Below are 19,970 nucleotides of genomic sequence, written 5' to 3' on the forward strand. Positions count from 1 at the left end.
CAGAACTCTGAGAGAGGTGGAAGGAGAAGCAAGAAGCTGAACATAAGCCAGAGAGAGAAGTGGATGAATCCAGGGAAGCAGGTGCTGGGGAACCACCCTGTGGGCTGGGAAGGAGCATTTGGAGACAGACCTGTTGGGTTTGGCATTGAAGATTTTGGTGACCTTCAAGCAAAAATGGGATTTTAAGAGATTAAGGAAAAAAGACTGGGTGCTTAAGAAATTGAGGTGTGGCTATAAATCTCCCATTTAAGAAGCTGCTAATGAAAACACTTTATATAGTTTTTAAAATGTATTTGCCCACATAGACATTTTTATTTAGCTAAGATCATCTTTTGGTGTGCTTCAGATGAAAAAAAAGATATTGACCATGAGACGGTGGTTGAAGAACAGATCATTGGCGAGAACTCACCTCCTGACTATTCAGAGTACATGACAGGAAAGAAACTTCCTCCTGGAGGGATACCTGGCATTGACCTCTCAGATCCCAAACAACTGGCAGAATTTGCTAGGTAAGTTACAAGAACTTTCTTTTCATCTTACTTGAGTGTTGCCAGCTGTATTTTTTTGTGCCTAAGTTACAATGGTGGTTTGTATTTTTGCTCTAGGGAAACACTTGAAAACAAAAGCAGTTGGTTTTATTTTTAATAGTAACTATACTGTTAATGTGAGTGGCACCATTTTAGATCCTTGAAGACAATAAGATGAAGTAAATACTCTTTAATTCCATAAATGACATTGCTTGTGAATAAATAAATTGGACATAATTTGTTTGGAAATGGATATCTTTATACCATCCCCTGGCCTGCTCGTGTAAATTTCATATGCAGTGTGTTGTCCTGGGCTAAGCCGCAGGAGACCTGGGTCTGTACTACTTTGTACAGCTGACCACGAGAGAGGATTTCATGCGTTCATGATTCACTGGGGCACTAGGGAAACTCCCATCATTTTGTTAATGTAAGCTGGTGGGACAGGAAGAGTTCAGGTATTCATGCCAGGGACCCTATGACTATAAAGAGGTGAGCAGCAAGGAAGGTCTGAATCCATTGGATGTTTGTTTTGCCTGAAACAGGCTGGGCTCCTTATAGAAGCCTCTGCCCTTTTTACATTATTTATTTTCCAGTATTGTTGGGCAGTTTTTACAGAGATGTAAACTTTTAAGTAAAATGAAATGAACTAATAAACTCTGGAGCAGAGCGTCCTCTTTTCCCTGCCTGAATGGAGCCTGGACCCAAACAGGAAATTTAAGGGCTGGGTCAGGAAGAAATCTATGATGCTACTGTCTTAAGGACAGAGTGGGGCACCTTTTTTTCTTTCTCTCGAGAGCAGAGCGGAGTAGGAAGGAGCTGGAGGCCCTGGAGTCTCCCAGTGTCTCCTCCAGGCCTGCCAAAAAGAAGGTGGGCGACCTCTTGCCATTTGTAGCCTCAGTTTCCCCACGTTAATAAATGAGTTTAAGAATTCCATTATGTTTTAACAAGGGTTCCAACACTGTTCTCCTGTCCAGTGAAACTAGTTATAGAGAAAAATATACACATTAATTTATTTCTAGTTTGTTATGGCTTAACAAAAAAGTTAAAGCTCAGTACTCATGTTAATGACATTGTTCCAGCTGTTAAACTGCCATTCATATTTTAAATGCAGGCCTGTGTCAAATATTAGCCACCCTCCACCCCAGGACAAATATAGATGGAATCTGTAGGATACATAGTCATTAGTGAGATTAGAAATTTGGGGGAGATTAGGGCAGATGTCATGCCAATTTTTAATATTGCCATGTGTTCTTAAAGTTAGTGACCTCTTCCTTATGGTACTCAGAATCTAGTGAGATATGATATAGGCTCTACCCCAGGGCTAGAGTTAATAAGACACTGGGGTCAAAGAAAGCTTTGTGGCAAGTGGCATTTGATTTGGGCCTTAAGAGCATTGAGCTTTGATGGGTAGGTGGGGTTTCTGTGGTGGGCTGCATGCTAGATTGGCATGATCATGGTGCACACATTCCATATCCAGTATATAATCAGAGAACAGTAAGCAGTCAGGTGTGCCTGCGAGATAGGGTGCTGTGAAAGAGTAAACATGACACGAGATAGTGGGAAGGGAGATAAAAAGCTTTGCTCCTTGCCCTGGCCAGTGTGGCTTAGTTGATTGAACATTGTTCCATGCATTGAGAGGTTGATGGTTCAACAATACCCAGTCAGGGCACTTGCCTGGATTACGGGCTCGATCCCAGGTAGGGGGTGTGCGGAAGGGAGCTAATCAATGTTTCTCATCTATATTTCTCTTTCCCGCTCCCTTTCTCTCGCTATAAAAAAGAAAACAAATAAAAAAATTTTATTAATCTTTTCTCCTTAGATGATGGGAAATGGGGAGAAGGTGCTGGTCTGGGATTCAGGGTAGGCAGCGTTTGGTTTTAGGTACTAATGAAACATCCATTCTGGACTTGAGGTGGTTTTGGGAAATTGGGGCTGCTGAGGAGTGGCTGAAAGCCTGGAAGTGTTAAGTAAGTCAGCTCTCTGAGGGAGAGGTTTTGGAGGGAAAAGACTCTGCAGGAAGTCCTGGGAAAGCCCTGGTATTCAGAGAGTAAGAGGAACCAGGGAAGGACCAGAGGATCTTGCAGGTGAGGAGGAGGAGACTCGGGTAGGTGAGCACAGCATGGAGAGAGCCAGGAGTCTGCAGGGGGCTGAAGGAGGAAGCAGTGCAGCACTAAAATGTCCATTGTGATGTGACCTCTTGAAGGAGCAGGGAGTGTTGCAGAAAGAGTACCTGTGGGTAGCGAGCAGTGGACAACCCTTGGCACTGCTCACCTTCCGGGAGAATCAGAGCAGCTGATCTGGGAGCTGGCCCCCGGTTCTCTGAACAGAAAACCCAGGGTCTTTCAGCCCTAAACCCAGGAGGGATGTGTCACTGTTGTGGAATAGAAGCCTCTGTTTCCCCAAGTGGTTTGCCTCTGTATCAGGGCTCCCAAAGACCTTCCTTCTGAGGACCCAGGTACCAGATATCTTAAAGGTACCATTTATGAAATTTCAAAACACTAAGGATAAAGAATCTAAAAACGTTGAGGGAGAAAAGATCGCTCATCTACAAAAGAATGATTGAGACTTCTTAAACAGCAGTAGATAACAAGAAATTATCTGACAGTGGAGCAGTGTTTTGAGGTTTCTGAGGAAAAATTATAAACGTAGAATTCTTGATCCAGCAAAGCTATCGATCAATATAAGATTTGTTTTATGTAGCATGCATGCTTTCCGAGGAGGTTACTTGAGGATCTATTCTAGTAAAATGAGAGTGAACATCAAAAGGAAGACTTCCTAAAGAATACAGTGAAAAGAAAACCAAGAAGACAGCTTTGCAAGAGGCAGTTTAGTACAGGAAGTCTGTGGGTTGTGAGAATTGCTATAGGAAAAGTCGATCTCATTCAGTAGTGGACAGAATGAGTAAGAAGTTAGGAGATTTTGGTGGTATGGGAGTTTTCTAAAAATGAAAAGATAAATCAGAAACTCCCTGAAAAGGGGGCAGGATGAGGGAAAGCAATGGCATAAAAATGGGGCATACCACTGACAGTATTTGAAGAGAGCTCATTTAACTGACTGTAGGAGAAGGTTCTTGTGGGACTGAAGCTACTCCTTTGGACTTCTGGAGCAAGCAGTGTGATCCTGGCACAGAGTTAAATTCTGTAGTAAGTAGTGTTTACATGATCACCTGAATATAGCATGGGTTTATTTCTGTTATGGCCAACCTGCTAAAGATTTCATTTATATACAACAGAATGAGATCTTGCTTCACCTTGACAATGTATATGAAGTGTATAAGGTTGGGCTCATTCTCACCCCCATTTCCCATGGTATCTTGAAAAGATCATGTAAAACGGAACAAATCTCTAATTGGACAGTAGTGGCGGTGAGAAATACTGAGCCTGGAATGCCCTATTTTGAGAATGGGAGTGACAGCAGCTGAATGGGATTTCCCAGAGTCCCCAGAATTGGTGACTGAGACTCTGAAAGCTGAAGGCACCAAATTTCAAACTGTTGGGGCCAGACCACATCTTGTTGCTTTTAAAGATCCACAGAACTTGTTTTGCTGGCCTCCACTCTTCATCCACTTCCTCTTGTAATTTGGCTGTTGGCTTAAGGAGGTGTGTTAGCTGCTCGTTTCTCTCCTTCATATACTGGGTGCAGGGATTCTGCACTGGACTTTCAACAGACCACAGGATGTTTCAGGCTTCTGCTGCACTGACCCTAGACTGCTTAGTCAGTCAGTTAGTGTGTGGGCAAGTACAAATAATGACTTACACTTGGAAGTCATGGTATTTGAGAGGTGGGGCTATGGGTCACTTATTTCCTGAAATGTCTTTTTAGTAAATACTTCCAAAAGGGTCAGTGGGTGGGACCTGGCAAATTCTATTTCCTGATTAAATGGACAACTTTTGTGCATTTTTCATTAACTAAAGTTAGCCCTTTGGAAACTTTTGGTCTAGAAAGATCAGAATAAAGAGTGCTTAAGTTAGTCCCAGGTTGGTTATTTTGTTGTTCTTTTCCCACCCTGAGACTTTAAGCACAGGATTAACATGAATGTGATCATGGAGCTGAAAGGACCTTAAATCTCTTCAGTATCATCACATGAATATGCACTGTTATTTAGGAGATAATTCATTTAACAAATGTTGTCTCACTTGTCTAAGGCAGCATTATTCCTTGTATAGTTCTTTACCATGCTTGCAAACGCTAGCTGTATACACAGAAACCTCTGTCCTGTCAGCACAATTGGTGGTTCCAGTCTGAAGTCAAGTAAGCTTCTTTTGCAGGCAAGAGGCTTATTTTTATTCAAGAATCATTGCTTCAGAAATGTAATCTCAGCTTGGGGACATTGCAGATTTAACTTGACTGGAACTTCTGGTTTACTCAATGCCCTGCAGGAAATCGTACCAGGAAATTCCTACAGTTTCTGGTCCTGGAGTCCAATCTTTACCATGTCTTCCTTCCACAGATGCAGAATCAGACAGCATGAAACCAGTCATGTCATAGGGGGCGGGTTCTCCATGTTAATTGAACGGGAAACATCTCTTGTTGACACCTGGCTCCTCATATAATTTCTAACACGTTGAGGAGGCCTTTTTCTCCAGTCTCACAGTCCTTTAGTTGAAAGGGTGGTTCAGTGGAGCACCAGACCTGGGTTGTTAAGTATTACTGGCATATATATATTTATATTTAAGGAATTAACTCATTTTTAGCTAGGTCCATTTAACACACAGCCAGACGGTGATAATAATAGCTATCATTTCCCAAGAGTTTAATGTGCAACTTTTAACCTTCACAGCTCTAAAGTAGGCAGCATTATACCTTTTTACAGAGTAAGAAACTGAGGCTGAGAAGTTAAGTAATTTGCTCAAGGTCGTGAAACTAGTAGAAGTCAGCATCAAGTCGCACATCCCATTCCGTCTCATTTGTAGTGCCTTTGGTGTTGTCGTTGTTGTCTTTGGATCAAAAGATCTTTGTAAAGTATCACAGTCCATGAAAACTCCAGTCTTGGCTACTTCTGACTCCTTTGGGCAAGTCAAGAAGATATTCAAAATGGTAATATGTGATTTTAGTCTTTTTTATAATTTTTGGATTTCAAATATAGAATATATATATTTTTGTTTGCAAGTTATATATAAATTGGTGCTGTGAAGATTTTAGTCTTTATTCACAAAACAAAACTCTTTCCGCCTAAGTATACTTCTTTGGGAAATGACCTTTTCCCAGTGTTTGCATTGGAATAGAGTGTAAAAGGTACCAGCATCTACTGCCTCATTCACTGCTCTGAGTGAAGCAGGGTGATTTGCCAAGCAGCTTAAGAGTGGCTGCAATTAAACACCTTCCACTTCCTTTTTGTCCAAATGCATTTTAAACTTGCACACATTTTGAAAATGACATTTAAGGAAAAAGAACACTCAGTAAATAGCATTTTTAAAAATTCAAAGAGTTGAGTAAATGGTACACAGCACCATTCTCTTTACTTTTGTGTATATTTAAAGTTTATCATGTTTTTAAAAATGCAGTTCCTAGGAATAATCTAAGAAAATGTTTGGGGTGTGGAAACTCAGCTGAGCCACACCTGCCCTCCTGGTACAGGGACCTCCACTGCTGCAATATTCAGACCCCGAGATGGGTGGGTCAGGGAAAAGGTTGTTTGTAGGACTTCTTTGTCATTCCAATGGGCATGTTTTAAAAAAATGATTTATTGAGAGAATTTGCAGGCAGTAAAATTGACCCTCACCTTTAGGGTGAGGACCATTTAATGAATTTAGGCACCAACAGTTGTGTAGCTATCTCTAGAGTCCAGACCTAGAACATGTCAGTGGGGTCATCAAAGGTAAAAACATTCATACTTGGGAAGACTGAGCTTGGTTCTTGATATTCTCTTTTTTTAAAAAAAATATATATTTTTTATTCAGAGAGGAAAGAAGAGGGAGAGATAGAGATAGAAACATGAAGGATGAGAGAGAATCATTGATTGGCTGCCTCCTGCACACCCCCTACTGAGGATCGAGCCTGCATTCCAGGCATGTGCCTTTGACTGGAATCAAACCCGGGACTCTTCAGTCCACCGACTGACACTATGTCGAATGAGCCAAACCAGCTAGGGCAATATTTAGTCTTTTTAATTGATATTTGGAGTAGAACCATTTCATATAAATTACTGTAGTTTTTCAAACTTTGACATAACCTCCAGGTGGCGCAGTGGCATCAAATTTTTGTCCTATTTAGTTTTGTGAACTCAAACCCAACCAAACTCTAGGATTGAGTGGTATTTAAAATAACAAAGGCTAGTTCAGAGCCCTGTACACAACAGGCACTTAGAAAATATTTGCTAATTGATGTTGTAATTCTCTTAAGTACAAGAAAGGCCCAGTACCTACAAGGTTGGGGTAGGGGGAGGATATTAGACTGAAAATGTCATGTAAAATAGGAAATTTGTACAGTCTTGAACAAATGCCTTAGAGATAAGTTATAGCTGCCAGATAAATTGTTTCACCTCTGCTCCTCCTCGGCATGGAAAGTTTAGGTGATTCCTGAGTTAGGCTTTATAAAGTAAGAAGCTAGTCCTTATCCCAGATGAAGGGTGAATATGGATGTTGTTAGGGCCTTTGCAATTACAAAGATGACAGCAAAACTCTAATAAAAAGGTGGTGGTCGGTCAATTGGCTCTTGGTGAGGAATCATTGACTTAGTTGTTCATTAAATATGTATCCTCCTGTAGGAACGTGAGATGGCAAAACTAGGGACAGAAAGAACACCTGTTCCAGAGATTTACATCTTTTTTCTAGGAACTCTTAATTTCTCACCCCTCCACCACACACAGATCTGTAGGGAATATTTGGAGAGAAAGTTTTGACAAAAGACCAAGTGTTGGTTCAGTGGAAATAGCAGGTAGGTAAGTTACCCACTCAGCAAGCTCTCTGGATAGGAATTCCATGCAGGGCTCAATCTGGCTGCCCACGGGATCAGTACTCTCATTGCACTCCCTCCCTTGCAAGCAGGGCCAGGCATCTCTGTCCTTTTAAAGAAATGCTCTTATTTTTTTAAAAACCAATAGTGTGTTAAAAATTAAGCAGGATGAAGAGATATGGGTGTTCCCACCTGTCCACCAGTCCCTTGGGGGCTCCTAAAGCAGCCAACACTACAGTTACAGCAGTTAGGTTCCCTTCCAGAGCTATTACACCCATGTGTGATCTAAAAGGTCAGTTCTGTCAATATGAGTGGATCCCCTCCCTTTTTTTAGTATTTGTGTATATTTGTGTTAGGAACACAAATACTATATTTTTTAGTATTTGTATTTTAGAGGGAGAGGGAGAGAGAAACATCTGTGATGAGAGAGAATCATTGATTGGCTGCCTCCTGCACGCACCACACAACCTGGGCATGTGTCCTGACCGGGAATCAAACCATGATCTCCTGGTTCATAAATGCTCAACCACTGAGCCACACAGGCTGGGGCTGGGATATGTGTTTGTTTGTTTGTTTTTTTGGTTTTGTTTTTTTTAATGTATTTTTACTGATTTTTACAGAGAGGAAGGGAGAGGGATAGAGAGCCAGAAACATCAATGAGAGAGAAACATCGATCAGCTGCCTCCTGCACACCCCCCACTGGGATTGTGCCCGCAACCAAGGCACATGCCCCTGACCGGAATCGAACCTGGGACCCCTCAGTCCACAGGCCGACGCTCTATCCACTGAGCCAAACCGGGCCGGGTGGGGGTGGGTGGTGTATATGTTTTTAAGAGCCTCCCATATCTGTTTCTCTGGGTATACAGCATCCTTATTATCACAGCAACTGCTCTTGGATACATTGTTTCACTCCTGATTTCCTGTTTATCTGGGCTGCTGATCTTTTGTATCTTTTAAAGAGTTCCGTGGAAGGAGCAGATATTTGAGTCACACAGATCACAGCATGGCCATCCTAAACTGCCCCACCAGCTCATTAGCATTGCGACCCTAGGCAGCAACCCGGTCTTTCTGAACATCCGCATTCTTTTCTGGCCAGTGGGAAGAGCTTCACACGCATAGGTATTCCGAATGTGAGTTGTCTCATCCCTCCCCTTCACAGAAGCATATTGTAATCTTAGCTTTTGGACCTGTAAGGAAAACATTTTAGGGACTATATGATTTATGCCAGTCGAGTCTACCCACTCCTACAAATCTCTCTTTCTCTCTCTCTTTTTTTCTTTTGGTAAGAATGAAGCCAAGAAAAATTAAAGAAGATGATGCTCCAAGAACAATAGCTTGCCCTCATAAAGTAAGTAATGCTAGGGGAAAAGTGTTCATTAGACTGTTAATGAAGTTTTAGAGAGATTATAAGAAATTTGTACTTTTTATTTCTGTTTTCATATTTTTTGAGATTAAGTGAGGAGCTATATAATCTTTGATGTCTAAATTCAAGAGACTATATTTTGTAATGTAAGTTTTGTTCAGTAAAGGCCACTTAAATTTAAATACTATTAAAATGGGGTTACTATAGGGCACCAGTGTTTTTTATTATTACTATATATTGAATATATGTTAGGATTTTATTTCTTTTTGGATCATCAACAAGTCAGTTTTAGACACTGGGTTGTGTGCTCACCCATGGACTTTATTGGGACTGTAGGTGTGTTATAGGAATTTGGGGATTATTTTGAATGTTGCTAAAGTAAGCTTAATAAGACTTCATCATTTTCTTCACAGTTTTCTTAATTTACTCTATTAATTGTGTGTTACTAAAGAGGTACTTAATTGTTTTCAAATGTGATTTAGTCTTTAAAATAGAATGATAGCCCAAAAAGATACTTTGAGGTATTGGCTTGGGTCAGTTTCAAACTTAGTTGGATGTAAAATGAACAGAAAATCACACAGGTGCAGAAAAACAAAGGGCAGAATTTTTGAATGGAATAAATGATTTTTTAAAATGAAGGATTGGAGGACAAATTTAGCTTTGAGGTGTCACCTCTAATGACTGTGCAACTCACAAGTTCTTTGTTCTTTTTAATGCTCTTCGTGTGGAGAGTTAGAAATGTAAAGTGATTCACTGGGGCCAAAATATTGACAAGCATTTGAAAACAGTTCTGCCTTTGAGTGCCTGCCATCTCTCTAGCTTCTCTGTCTACTTCTTTAAAATCCCATTTTCTAAATGGAAATTCAACCTAGGGGTCAAGGTGAAAAAACTGTGGCTTTTCCTGCCCGCCCTTCTGCCTGTGAAGCTGTCCACTGGTTGGCTTGTGCTGTCCTCTGTTGTGCTGTCTGTCATTTCCCCCACCCACTCCATCACTGGGCAACAACTGCAGAAGAAATTGGGCAGGACATGCTTCTCTGAGCGCCACCCTCCCATCTGCCGCCCCCGCTCTCGTATCAGTTTGCCTGCTTCTTTTCCTAGTGTCTCACAAAATAAATTTCTTCTGTAGTTGCCATTCCTTGGAGACCCTCTTGCTTCTTTCTCTGTCAAGAAGGGGAAAGAGGCAAAGAGAGAAGAGGGAACAGTAGGCGATGGAGAATGACAGCCCATTCTTGCAGCACAGAATATGGGGCCCACCAAAGGTAGTGGTGGACTGCCGTCATTTTAACTCCATTTATTTCTCAGGGCTTCTGTTACTTCATGTGGGGGACGGAGTTGGGTGAGGCAGCGGTGGTATAGCTGGAAGCCAGGGTGTTGGGTTCTACTCCCATCTCGGCTACTAGTAGTGTGACCTTGGGCAAGTCTACTTAAAGACATCTCTAAGCCTCAGTTTCCTCATCTGTAAAACAAGGGTTTACATTAAATGATAAGGCCTTTTTCAGCTGTCTGTTTTTTGTCTTAAATATTTTAATATTTCTGCTGTAATACTAAGTAAAATTAAAATGGGGCTGGGGTTGTTTTGTTTTAATGTGTCAGTGAAGGCTGTTCAGTGGTTGACCCTTTGCGCACTTTGCAGTGTGAACCACTAAGCTTCTCTCTCTGTTTGAAGGGCTGCACAAAGATGTTCAGGGATAACTCTGCCATGAGAAAGCATCTGCACACCCACGGCCCCCGAGTCCACGTCTGTGCAGAGTGTGGCAAAGCTTTTGTTGAGAGCTCAAAACTAAAACGGCACCAACTGGTTCATACTGGAGAGAAGCCCTTTCAGGTAGAGCCAGTCCCTCCCCTGCCCCCCCCCCCCCAACCCCCACCCCCGAGTGTAGGCAGGCAGCTCTAGCTCAGGGAGAGATGGCCTGGTGTCCTGTCACAGGAGGGCTGCTCTGTGACATACTGGAGACCATTGTAGTGTCCGTCATATCAGGAGAAAGGATTGCTCAAGAGCAAGCCCAAAACTAAATTTCGGGTGCATCCACTGTGGGGTCAAAGCAGTTTAATTTGGGTAGTTAGTAGTATATTGAATCACTAATTGGCAGGGAACTTCTAAAATTTTACTGTACAAGAGTAAGTACAGTTAACACTTTGTCTCATTTTAGAAGCCCATGAACAAGGGAACAGACTCCCAGTACAGACAATAAACCTGACCTGGTTCTTGATTTGGCACCAGAAGCTTTCCTGTTTTTTTGTACATAAGTTTTAGGACCATCACATACTATTTAGAGAGATCCACGTGTTTCTCTTACATTGCATTCAAATGGTTCAGGAGGGCGCTCCTGTGGGTCTTAGGAGTAGTTCGCGCAGAGCTAGAGCTCCATGCCCACTAATTCTAGAACAGCTAGAAAATTCCCCTGGGCAGGGAGAAAAGAGTCAGGTCAAAGAAGTAAGCTGCCCTCCAGCACAGCAGCGGGTCCTTGTGTCACTGAGCGGGTTCTCTGGTCTTTCCCCGGCAGTGCACGTTCGAAGGCTGCGGGAAACGCTTTTCACTGGACTTCAATTTGCGCACACATGTGCGAATCCACACCGGAGACAGGCCCTATGTGTGCCCCTTCGATGGTTGTAATAAGAAGTTTGCTCAGTCGACTAACCTGAAATCTCACATCTTAACACATGCAAAGGCCAAAAACAACCAGTGAGAAGACGAGAGAGAAGAGCCTTCTAGACCTCGGGAAGCATCTTCCAGGAGTGTGTTTGGGAATAACTATGCCTCTCCTTTGTATATTGTTTCTAGGAAAGAATTTTAAAAATGAATCCTACACACCTAAGGGACATGTTTTGATAAAGTAGTAAAAATTTAAAAAACTTTAATAAGATGACATTGCTAAGATACGACTCTATCTGGCTCTGTAATCTCGTTTCAAAAACACGGTGTTTTGTAAAGTGTGGTCCCAACAGGAGGACAAGTCATGAACTTTGCATCAAAAGACAATTCTTTATACAACAGTGCTAAAAACGGGACTTCTTTTCACATTCTTATAAATATGAAGCTCACCTGTTGCTTACAATTTTTTTAATTTTGTATTTTCCAAGTGTGCATATTGTACACTTTTTGGGGATATGCTTAGTAATGCTATGTGTGATTTTTCTGGAGGTTGATAACTTTGCTTGCAGTAGATTTTCTTTAAAAGAATGGGCAGTTACATGCATACTTCAAAAGTATTTTCCTGTAAAAAAAAAAAGTTATATAGGTTTTGTTTGCTATCTTAATTTTGGTTGTATTCTTTGATGTTAACACATTTTGTATAATTGTATCGTATAGCTGTATTGAATCATGTAGTATCAAATATTAGATGTGATTTAATAGTGTTAATCAATTTAAACCCATTTTAGTCACATTTTTTTTTTCCGAAAAATACTGCCAGATGCTGATGTTCAGTGTAATCTCTTTGCCTGTTCAGTTACAGAAAGTGGTGCTCAGTTGTAGAATGTATTGTACCTTTTAACACCTGGTGTGTACATCCATGTAACAGAAAGGGCAACAATAAAATAGCAATCCTACAGAAAGAATATGGCAGAAAAGATCTGTAAGCACAGTCTTATTTCCTTTTGTTGTCCAGAATAATTATAATTCTTGAGCCTCCCAGAAATTGGAAGCTAAATAAAGCAACTCAAGTTTCCTTTATTTTGCACTCAATTACAGTGACTTACGATTAAAGCAATGCATGGGTATTTCAATACTTTCCCGCATGGACTGAGTTCTGAGAGAGTAGGTAACAGGCATCCCGAGTTAAGAACTACCTCAGAGGACTCCCAACCAGGCCCTTTGGCAATTGGGTTTTGATTTGAGCTCCCCCAGCAAAGATGTGACTGACAGTTGCACCCTGGCCTGTGTTCTCAAGGTAAGGTGTTACCTGGCAGGGACAAGCAGGTGTCCAGTGCTCAGGCCGCCCTCTGGGTGGCTCCAGCAGGTCCTCGCCCAGCCAGAGGCAGGCCCTGGTTATGCTGTGTGGTTGAGAGCCTTGGGGCCTTTGGCAGTGGAGTCCTCAGTGCTAGCACATGTAGCAGTTGAGCGCCAGCAGCTTAATCTCATGCTTCTAAATGGACACTGAGTACTGATTGGCAAGGTGATTCGATTAAGGGAATTGTACTCAATGAGTACTTTGCCTCTCACATTGTGACCTCTTAAATGTACCGTTATGATTTTTCGAATTTTACTTCGAGTCAAATATCAGACCCATGAGAATATTTTATAAACTGCCACAATACAGCAAAATCCCATTTACTCAGAATGCAAACATCCGTGTGTCTTTGTGCTGTGTGCTCGACAAACTAGCTGAACCAGATTTATTCAACTGATATCCAGGGCACCGTCAGGTCAGAAACGTAGCCCTGTCTCCAGCTCCTCCTCCAGTCCTGTGCAGGATTGGTGGCCCAGGAGCAGTGACACTGGCTCTCCGGAATTTTGAAGTGCCTTCTGATTCATAAATGAAAAATTTAACTTGAGACAATTTTTTTATTCGTTCAGAATCTGTTTTCCATTGAATGAGTAGTTTGCTGGAACTGAGTTAATCCGAAGAGCCCAGCTGTCCCCTCGATAAGCCAGGAGTGGCTGTATCTGGCAGTCGGGAGCGAGGTAAGCCATGGTGGAGCTCCCCTTCAAAGCTGAGCGCCCGGAGTGCTTCTCTGGCTAGACCTGGGGCAGAGGCCTCCTCAGGTGCCCGTGGTGTGAGCAACCATTCCTTCCCTCCCTGCCAGCAGGCAAGCAGTCCTGGGGGGCATACGAGGTCTGGAGCTGCATCACCCTTGCCCAGCATTGCACCAGCCTGGAGCCTGATCCTGGCACTGTCCTTGGGATTCCTTCCCCAACGGCCCACGGCAGGGCAGTCTTGTGCTGTGGGGACATGCTGGCAGTCCAGAGAGCCACTCTATGTCCTATGACCTACAGAAGCCAGGACCCTGGAGGAGGTTGGTCCCTCTTCCCGTGCCTTGACCCCTAGGCGGGTGCCTTTGGTCATCTCTTCCATCCCTCTGTCTGAGTGAAACAGTCATCACCCCCCTTGACTCTGTTCATGTATCTTCTCTCAATCTGCAGTTTGTTTCTGAAAGGAATGTAATTGGGGGGTTGAAGAAATGTACTGTCCAAGTTCCTTGTTGAAGGAACATTCAACCCCGGTATAGAGAACAAGTAGGTGAGTGACAGTTAAAGAGCAGAGTCGTTCTCACTGGGGGTAACTGAAACCCAGTTCGCTGTGGTTAAAATTCTTAAGTTTGCTGAGGATGTACATGACAAAACTTTGACATGGTGTTTGAACAGTGAGTGAGTCAATTGGTGGTCTTGAGGGTTAACCTGATTTATAAGTAATACTGATAGACATATTTTCCTACATCTGAGCTGAGATACTTGCATGTTTGTAGGATATGTAATATAAGAGCCCAGAGGATACGTTTACATTTAATAAGATGTTGTTTTCTATTTTTGGATTTCTTATTATTTCCCCCCTCTTTGGTAGTGAAGTTAGGGGGAAGCATAATATTTGTATAAAGAACTGTCGCCTCAGAGTGACATTTATTTTCCAGGGTGACATTGAACTCACACTGTTGGTTTCATATGGTGTTTGTGTGCTTTGCCTAGATTCAAGACCTGAGGATTTGAGGAATATCAAGATTATTTTTTCTATCTGGTTTTCACGTACAGTTCTTTTACATGTTACTTATTTTACTAAATTTGAGTAAAGTGAGACCCTTGGCAGAAGAGGAAGCCCGCTGCCTGCCCATGTTCCCAGTAGAATTCTGGTTTGTTTCTTCACAAACAGAAGAGACACTTCCAGCCAGCCAGCAGCCCAGAGGGACGCTGGGCAGGTCAGGCGGGTGGTGGGCAGAGGGCTTTGTCTCTGCCCCCAGTCTGCTTAGCAAAACTTACCTGTTGTAACTTATCTCAGATTTGCTTGTGGCACAGGAAAACTGGGCCCTCAGAAGCTTTTTGGTTGGAAATCTGATAGTTGTACCCCCATGACAGGCAGAGAGAATTGATCACTTCTTGTATCTGACTGATTTGGTATTTCATGGTTTAGGAAGGCCATGTTATTCATCTTAAATTCTCCAAGTTCCTCCTGCTTTCTTGACATCTGGCCATGAGCCAGAGCATGGTTCCAGGGGTCAAAAAGGTGGTGAGAACTGAAGCTGCCGACAGGCACCCACTAATGCCATACCCACGCCACGAGCTTCCTTGCAGCTGCTCCGCCGGCTGCCGAAGGCAGCGCCTTGCCTGTCACTGGACGGCCTCGGACCCAGCGGCAGGTGCATTCATTCCACCCGAACTTTTAACCCAAGCTCTGCCCCCTTACAGCTCGGCTGTGCGCTCCCCAGCCTGCTCATCAGCATGGCGGAAGGCACCTCTTGCCAGCTCAGAAGCTTTGCTTGAGTGGGTGGCTAGGACTCCTACACCCTAACGTATTGACCTTGGTTGACTTTGATGGTTACTGCATGGGCTGTGCTCAGGTCCCTGGCTGCCGAAGACAATGCAGTGCAGGCCTTTCAGAGCAGCAGCATCAGACAGGAATGGTCAGGCTCCTCCACATGTGGGCTTCTCGTCGCCTCCAAGCCTAAGTGGTGAGCAGAGAGCCAGAGAGGTGTAAGCTGGGAGGGCAGGTGGCATATTGTCCACATACTTAATCAGCTCCTCTTATAAAAAGAAGGAGACGTTGACAGCAGGTAAATCAAATTCCCATGAGCTGGTCACCTGGCCCCATGGTTCTGGCCAGGATGTGGGAATCTGCACAGGGTGACAGTGATGGTAGCACGTTCATCCTAAAGCACAACGGTTTTCCACAAAGTGGCAGATTTGATGAGAATGCTTCTCGATAAGGACACTCAGACGCCATAAGAAACAGCATTGGGGTGTCACGGGGGGGGGGGGGGGCAGTTGCTGTGCTGTATTCTGTTGGCTGCGCTGTCGAGGGGACTGCACAATGTCTGCATGTACTTTACATGGAGGGGAAAAAGGCATCGATACCAAACCACCTTTTCTACAATACCTGTAACTGTTATGAGGCTCTTATTATCTACAGCTGGTGATTGGTCAAGTCATTTTCATAGAACAATTGTTTTTATTCGCTTTCTGGTAACTTCTGTAGGCCCTGGCTCAAGGACTTAGCGTTGCGTCTCATGTGCATCTTTTTCTTAAATGTTTTTTGCCATTTCTGGAATTGTCCTTGGTTTTTCCTTAGCTCATAGGTCTTAGATGCAGAAGTATTATCGCATTTAAGGCATCCGCATCTCAAGCATCAAGCAAGATGGCTTTGCATCCAGAAAAACATTTAACGTAATCCAGTTTGAAGCACCAAGCATGTATAATAACATGGCTCTATAAGATATAATAAACGCATAATGTTAAGCTTTTTAATGCCTGTGGTTCTTGTTTGTTCCTCAAGCCTCTAAGCCACCTCTTGTCCTGCATTTCATCCCACAGTAAACCTGGCCGGAGGCTCCTGTCTGGTCTGAGGCAGACCCTCCTGGGTTCCCTTGTGGCTCAGGAATGGAAACTCCAGGATTCATTCGGTCTCACCAGCAGGAAATGCTTCCTTAGTGCAGCCTCTCAGCTCCAGGATGGACTGATGGACTGGAAGAGTTTAAATGAGAAACTCGCCCACTTTTCAGGAAGCAAGTTCTCAACCCCAAGTGATAGTTCCGGGCACTCCAGTAAGAAACTCTTAACTAGCTGTAATTAGGCTCCTGAAGACTTGATAAAATAAACCAGGAGCTAGCTAGGAGTCGGCCAAAAGCAAACGCAGAGAAGCACTTACTCCCCTGACTGCTGGCAGGATGCTGCTGAGTGAAGGGCCAAAGAGCTGGTGATGTTCAGATTTTGGATCAAAAGATTGCAGGCAACCTGCCCCCACCCACATCCACTGTTCCTATTTCACACTTGCCGGCATCTCCACCTAGGTGTAACAACGTGTGTTAGGGACCTAACTGTCCCCAGTACCATGCCGGGCACTGTGAACACCATTTCATATGACTGTCAGGGATGAGGGTCATTGGCAAAGATCTAGGCAGCAGGAAGTCAAACCCCAGGCCTGCCTGGCTCCTGCTGCCTCTGGCCAGCAGCCAGAATTCATCTCCAACCCCTTGGGAAGAAGCCCTGGCCGCTGGTGATGGAGTGGCACCCTGGCCTCGGTTCCCATGGGTTCCCAGCATGGCGGCCTGGGGCGCTGGCTCTGGGCCCCCACCGCCGGCATTCCTCACCCGCCTGTTCTGGCCCAGCCGCTCCTCTCCAGCTTCCTGACACACGGCGCTGTGCAGTCCCCCTAATGGGGCTCCAGCGTGGATCTCCCCTGCCCACCTGAACCTACAGGGGCTCCCCACTTCCTACCAGATCAAGTCCAGCCCTGACCTACTTTTCCAACCTCAGCCCCCTCGCAGCTTCTCACTGCCGAAGTTTCTGGACCCTCCGACTCCCAGGTTCACTCATTCAGCAGCTACTGAGCCCCAGTTATGTGTCAGGCTTTTTCAGGTGCTAATGGAACTGCATTACATCTAGTGGAGGGAGCAGGAGATGGATGACCGGAGGGAGGGGCCTCGCCCAAACTCCAGCTCTCCCATCAACTGCAACAGGTTGCTTACCGGTGTCCCAGAAGCTGGTGGCCAGAGCGCCTCTCCAGCCCCAGGCAGGGCCGGCCCGCCCCCCCCCCCCCCCCCACCCCTCGCTGCCTGAGTTGCTTCCCCTCTGCTCTGGCCCCCCAGGCCTGAGGGTTAGTCAGTTCTCCAGACTTAGACCCCTGACTGCGCCGGCACCAGCGGGTGCGCCTTCCCCTCTGCCACCGGAGGGCGCTGTGCTGCGGCCGCTCCCACACGGTGTGAGGTGGGGGCGCGCTGCGCTGGGCGTGGGGCTGCCAGGACCCATCTGCGTAGGCCTGGCTGGGTCCGGAGCCCGGTCCCGCGGGGGAAGCTTAGAAGCCTGCACCTTGGCGCCCACAGCCTTTCGTGCCATCCGCGAACACGCTCGGCCCAGCGTGGGGACCCACAAGATGGGGGAGGGGGGGTCACATTTGTCCTCCAGCACCTGTGGGGCCACCAGCTGCTAAGGGGACACTCGGGGAGGCCAGCCAGTTGGAAAGGCCTCGGGATTCGCCAAGGCAGAGGGCAGATGACCTTGGGCCAGTCGGGAGCTTCATTTTCCTCGGCAGAAGCTGGGCGGAGGGGAGAAGGGGGCTGGGGCAGGCTGGACCCCAGGAGAGGCCGGGAGGGAGGGGCCTGCGCTCGTGGTGCCCTTGTAGGACCAGAGGGGAGACATTAGAGGAGGGGCCACCTGAGCAAGGCCTGGGGTTGGGAGGCTCCCGGCGCACCCCTGGACCAGGGGAGGGGTGGCCGGATCCCCGTCTAGTCCTGGGTGAAGTCAAGGCCTGGTGTGGGTTGGGAAGAGGGACCAGAAGCCCCCCAAGCCGGGCTGCTTTTTCTCTCCCCCCCCCCCCGCCCCCATACCACAGGAGCGGTGGGTGGGCTCTCCCTCCTCAGCCCACTTCCACTCCAAATCCTTCCACCCCATCCCAGCCCCACTCCGCCAGTCCCCCCGTTCATTCTAATGCTGGGCCACTGGCTCCCCACCCATCTTCACCGGTGACCTCAGCATCGGTCTGCAGGATGGTCCATCCTTGGCCTTGTCCTCCTGATGACCCCACTCCACCTGCCACTGCCATGGCCACCCCCAAACCTCGTGTTTCCAACACCTGCAACCCCCAGTCTCTGTCCTGGGGTCCTGCTCTCTCACTGCCACTCCTGCTTCTCTGGGACGGCACCCCAGTGCCCTCAGCCAATCACCTCCTCACCATCCGGCCCCACACAGCTCCATGTCCCAGCTTCCCGCCCTCCTACATTTTTGCCTTCCCTTGTCTCTCTCTAGCAAAACCCAACCTGGCCCTGTGCTCAGCAGCCTCTGCCCTCATCTATCCACTCAGCCATTTATTTGCTGTGCCACCCCCACCCCTCACCCCTCTTCCCATCCTGTCTCCCACCATCCACAGGGACATTTAAGCCAGAAGAGGCTGTCATGGTGGCCTCCCACCTCTCACCCCCTCACATCCACTCAGGCATCAATTCTGCCCACTTTGTTTCCCAAGCCCACCTGGATGCCCAGGGGTGGCTTTCAGGGTCTGCCCAGCAGGCTGAGGAGCCCACCACACCTTGAGAGCTGCCGAGGGAGCTCCAGGGACGGACAGTCCGCACTGCAGACCTGTCCTGCCAGCCTGCCAGGGCACGGCTCCCACCCAGCAGCACCTAATGTGGAGCATCACCGCCCCGCTCAGGTGAGCTTCCTGGCCTTGGGAGGGCTGGACACCCAATGCCCATCAGCAGGCCTGCAGAGCCAGACTGGGTGGGTGGGGGCCACGGGAGGGCTTCCCAGTGTGGGGGGTGAGCAAAGGGCTGTATTGGCCCAGCTCCCCGAGGCCACTGCCTCCACCGTCATCACAGTGGGCACACCCTCCCCTGGGAGGGCCGGTGGGTGCCATGTAAGGGAGGCACAGCAGCAAGGAAGCCGAGACCAAGGGGCACACAGGGTGGGTCCCGAACCTGTCCAAGGTTCCTGCCCCTCCCTGTGCTGCTGGGGTGCCATCGGGGTGTCTGTCATTGCAGCCACGGGAACTCGGTGATCAGCCTGGGCTGTAGGTGCAGGCGGGCCACGTGGTGCATAGCCAGGCCCAGTGCAGGGCTGCAGTGAGGGCTGCAGACCAGGAAGGCCTTCGGGCTCTTGACCCAGCACCAACTGGCCGTGTGACCTTGGACAGGGCCCTCCCCACTGGCATCCCCCGCTGCAAAACGGAGGCTAAGAAGACTGGAGAGGGAGTGTGCACAGGGGTGAGGCGCTGCCTGTTACAAGATCCTGCCATCAGGGGGAGGCCGGGAAGGTCCTCCCTCAATCCCAGCGGCCTGCAGTGCTGACAGTGAAGGTGACTTCTGACCTTCCAGCCCTTCCAGAGGATAAATGCCTGCCGTTTGAGCCACATCTCCAAGATAACTGTCACGTTCAAAGAACAGTCAGTACCTAGGCCACAGTCTGCAGGAGTGGAGTGTTCCCACGGGCTGGGACTCACCCAGGACATGCCGGACGTCCTCCAGGAACTGAGACAGCCCCGGGCTCCAGGGGGGTTGGGAGGGGTGGGGGAGGGTGCTGGCTGGGGAGGCGCTGGGGACCAGGTTTC

The 19,970-nt window shown here is 46.6% G+C and overlaps 1 protein-coding gene across 2 annotated transcripts in view; it reads left to right on the forward strand.

The window, feature by feature from the left end:
• Positions 1–16,177, forward strand: part of LOC139009067 (transcriptional repressor protein YY1) — a 34,540-nt gene extending 18,363 nt beyond the window's left edge. The window contains exons 2-5 of one of the 2 annotated variants that reach the window (XM_070413004.1): positions 347–509; positions 8,709–8,769; positions 10,451–10,609; positions 11,289–16,177. In XM_070413004.1, coding sequence (XP_070269105.1) covers positions 347–509; positions 8,709–8,769; positions 10,451–10,609; positions 11,289–11,471 — 566 coding nt within the window. In that variant the 3' untranslated portion in view covers positions 11,472–16,177. Of the gene's footprint in view, positions 1–346; positions 510–8,380; positions 8,683–8,708; positions 8,770–10,450; positions 10,610–11,288 lie in introns of those variants that run through there. The other variant, XM_070413014.1, reaches the window with a different exon arrangement.
• The last annotated feature ends 3,793 nt before the right edge of the window (positions 16,178–19,970 follow it).

Source organism: Myotis yumanensis, unplaced genomic scaffold (assembly GCF_028538775.1).
Source record: "Myotis yumanensis isolate MYYU_CA2020_CCGP unplaced genomic scaffold, mMyoYum1.0.hap1 SCAF_1, whole genome shotgun sequence".
Taxonomy (NCBI): domain Eukaryota; kingdom Metazoa; phylum Chordata; class Mammalia; order Chiroptera; family Vespertilionidae; genus Myotis; species Myotis yumanensis.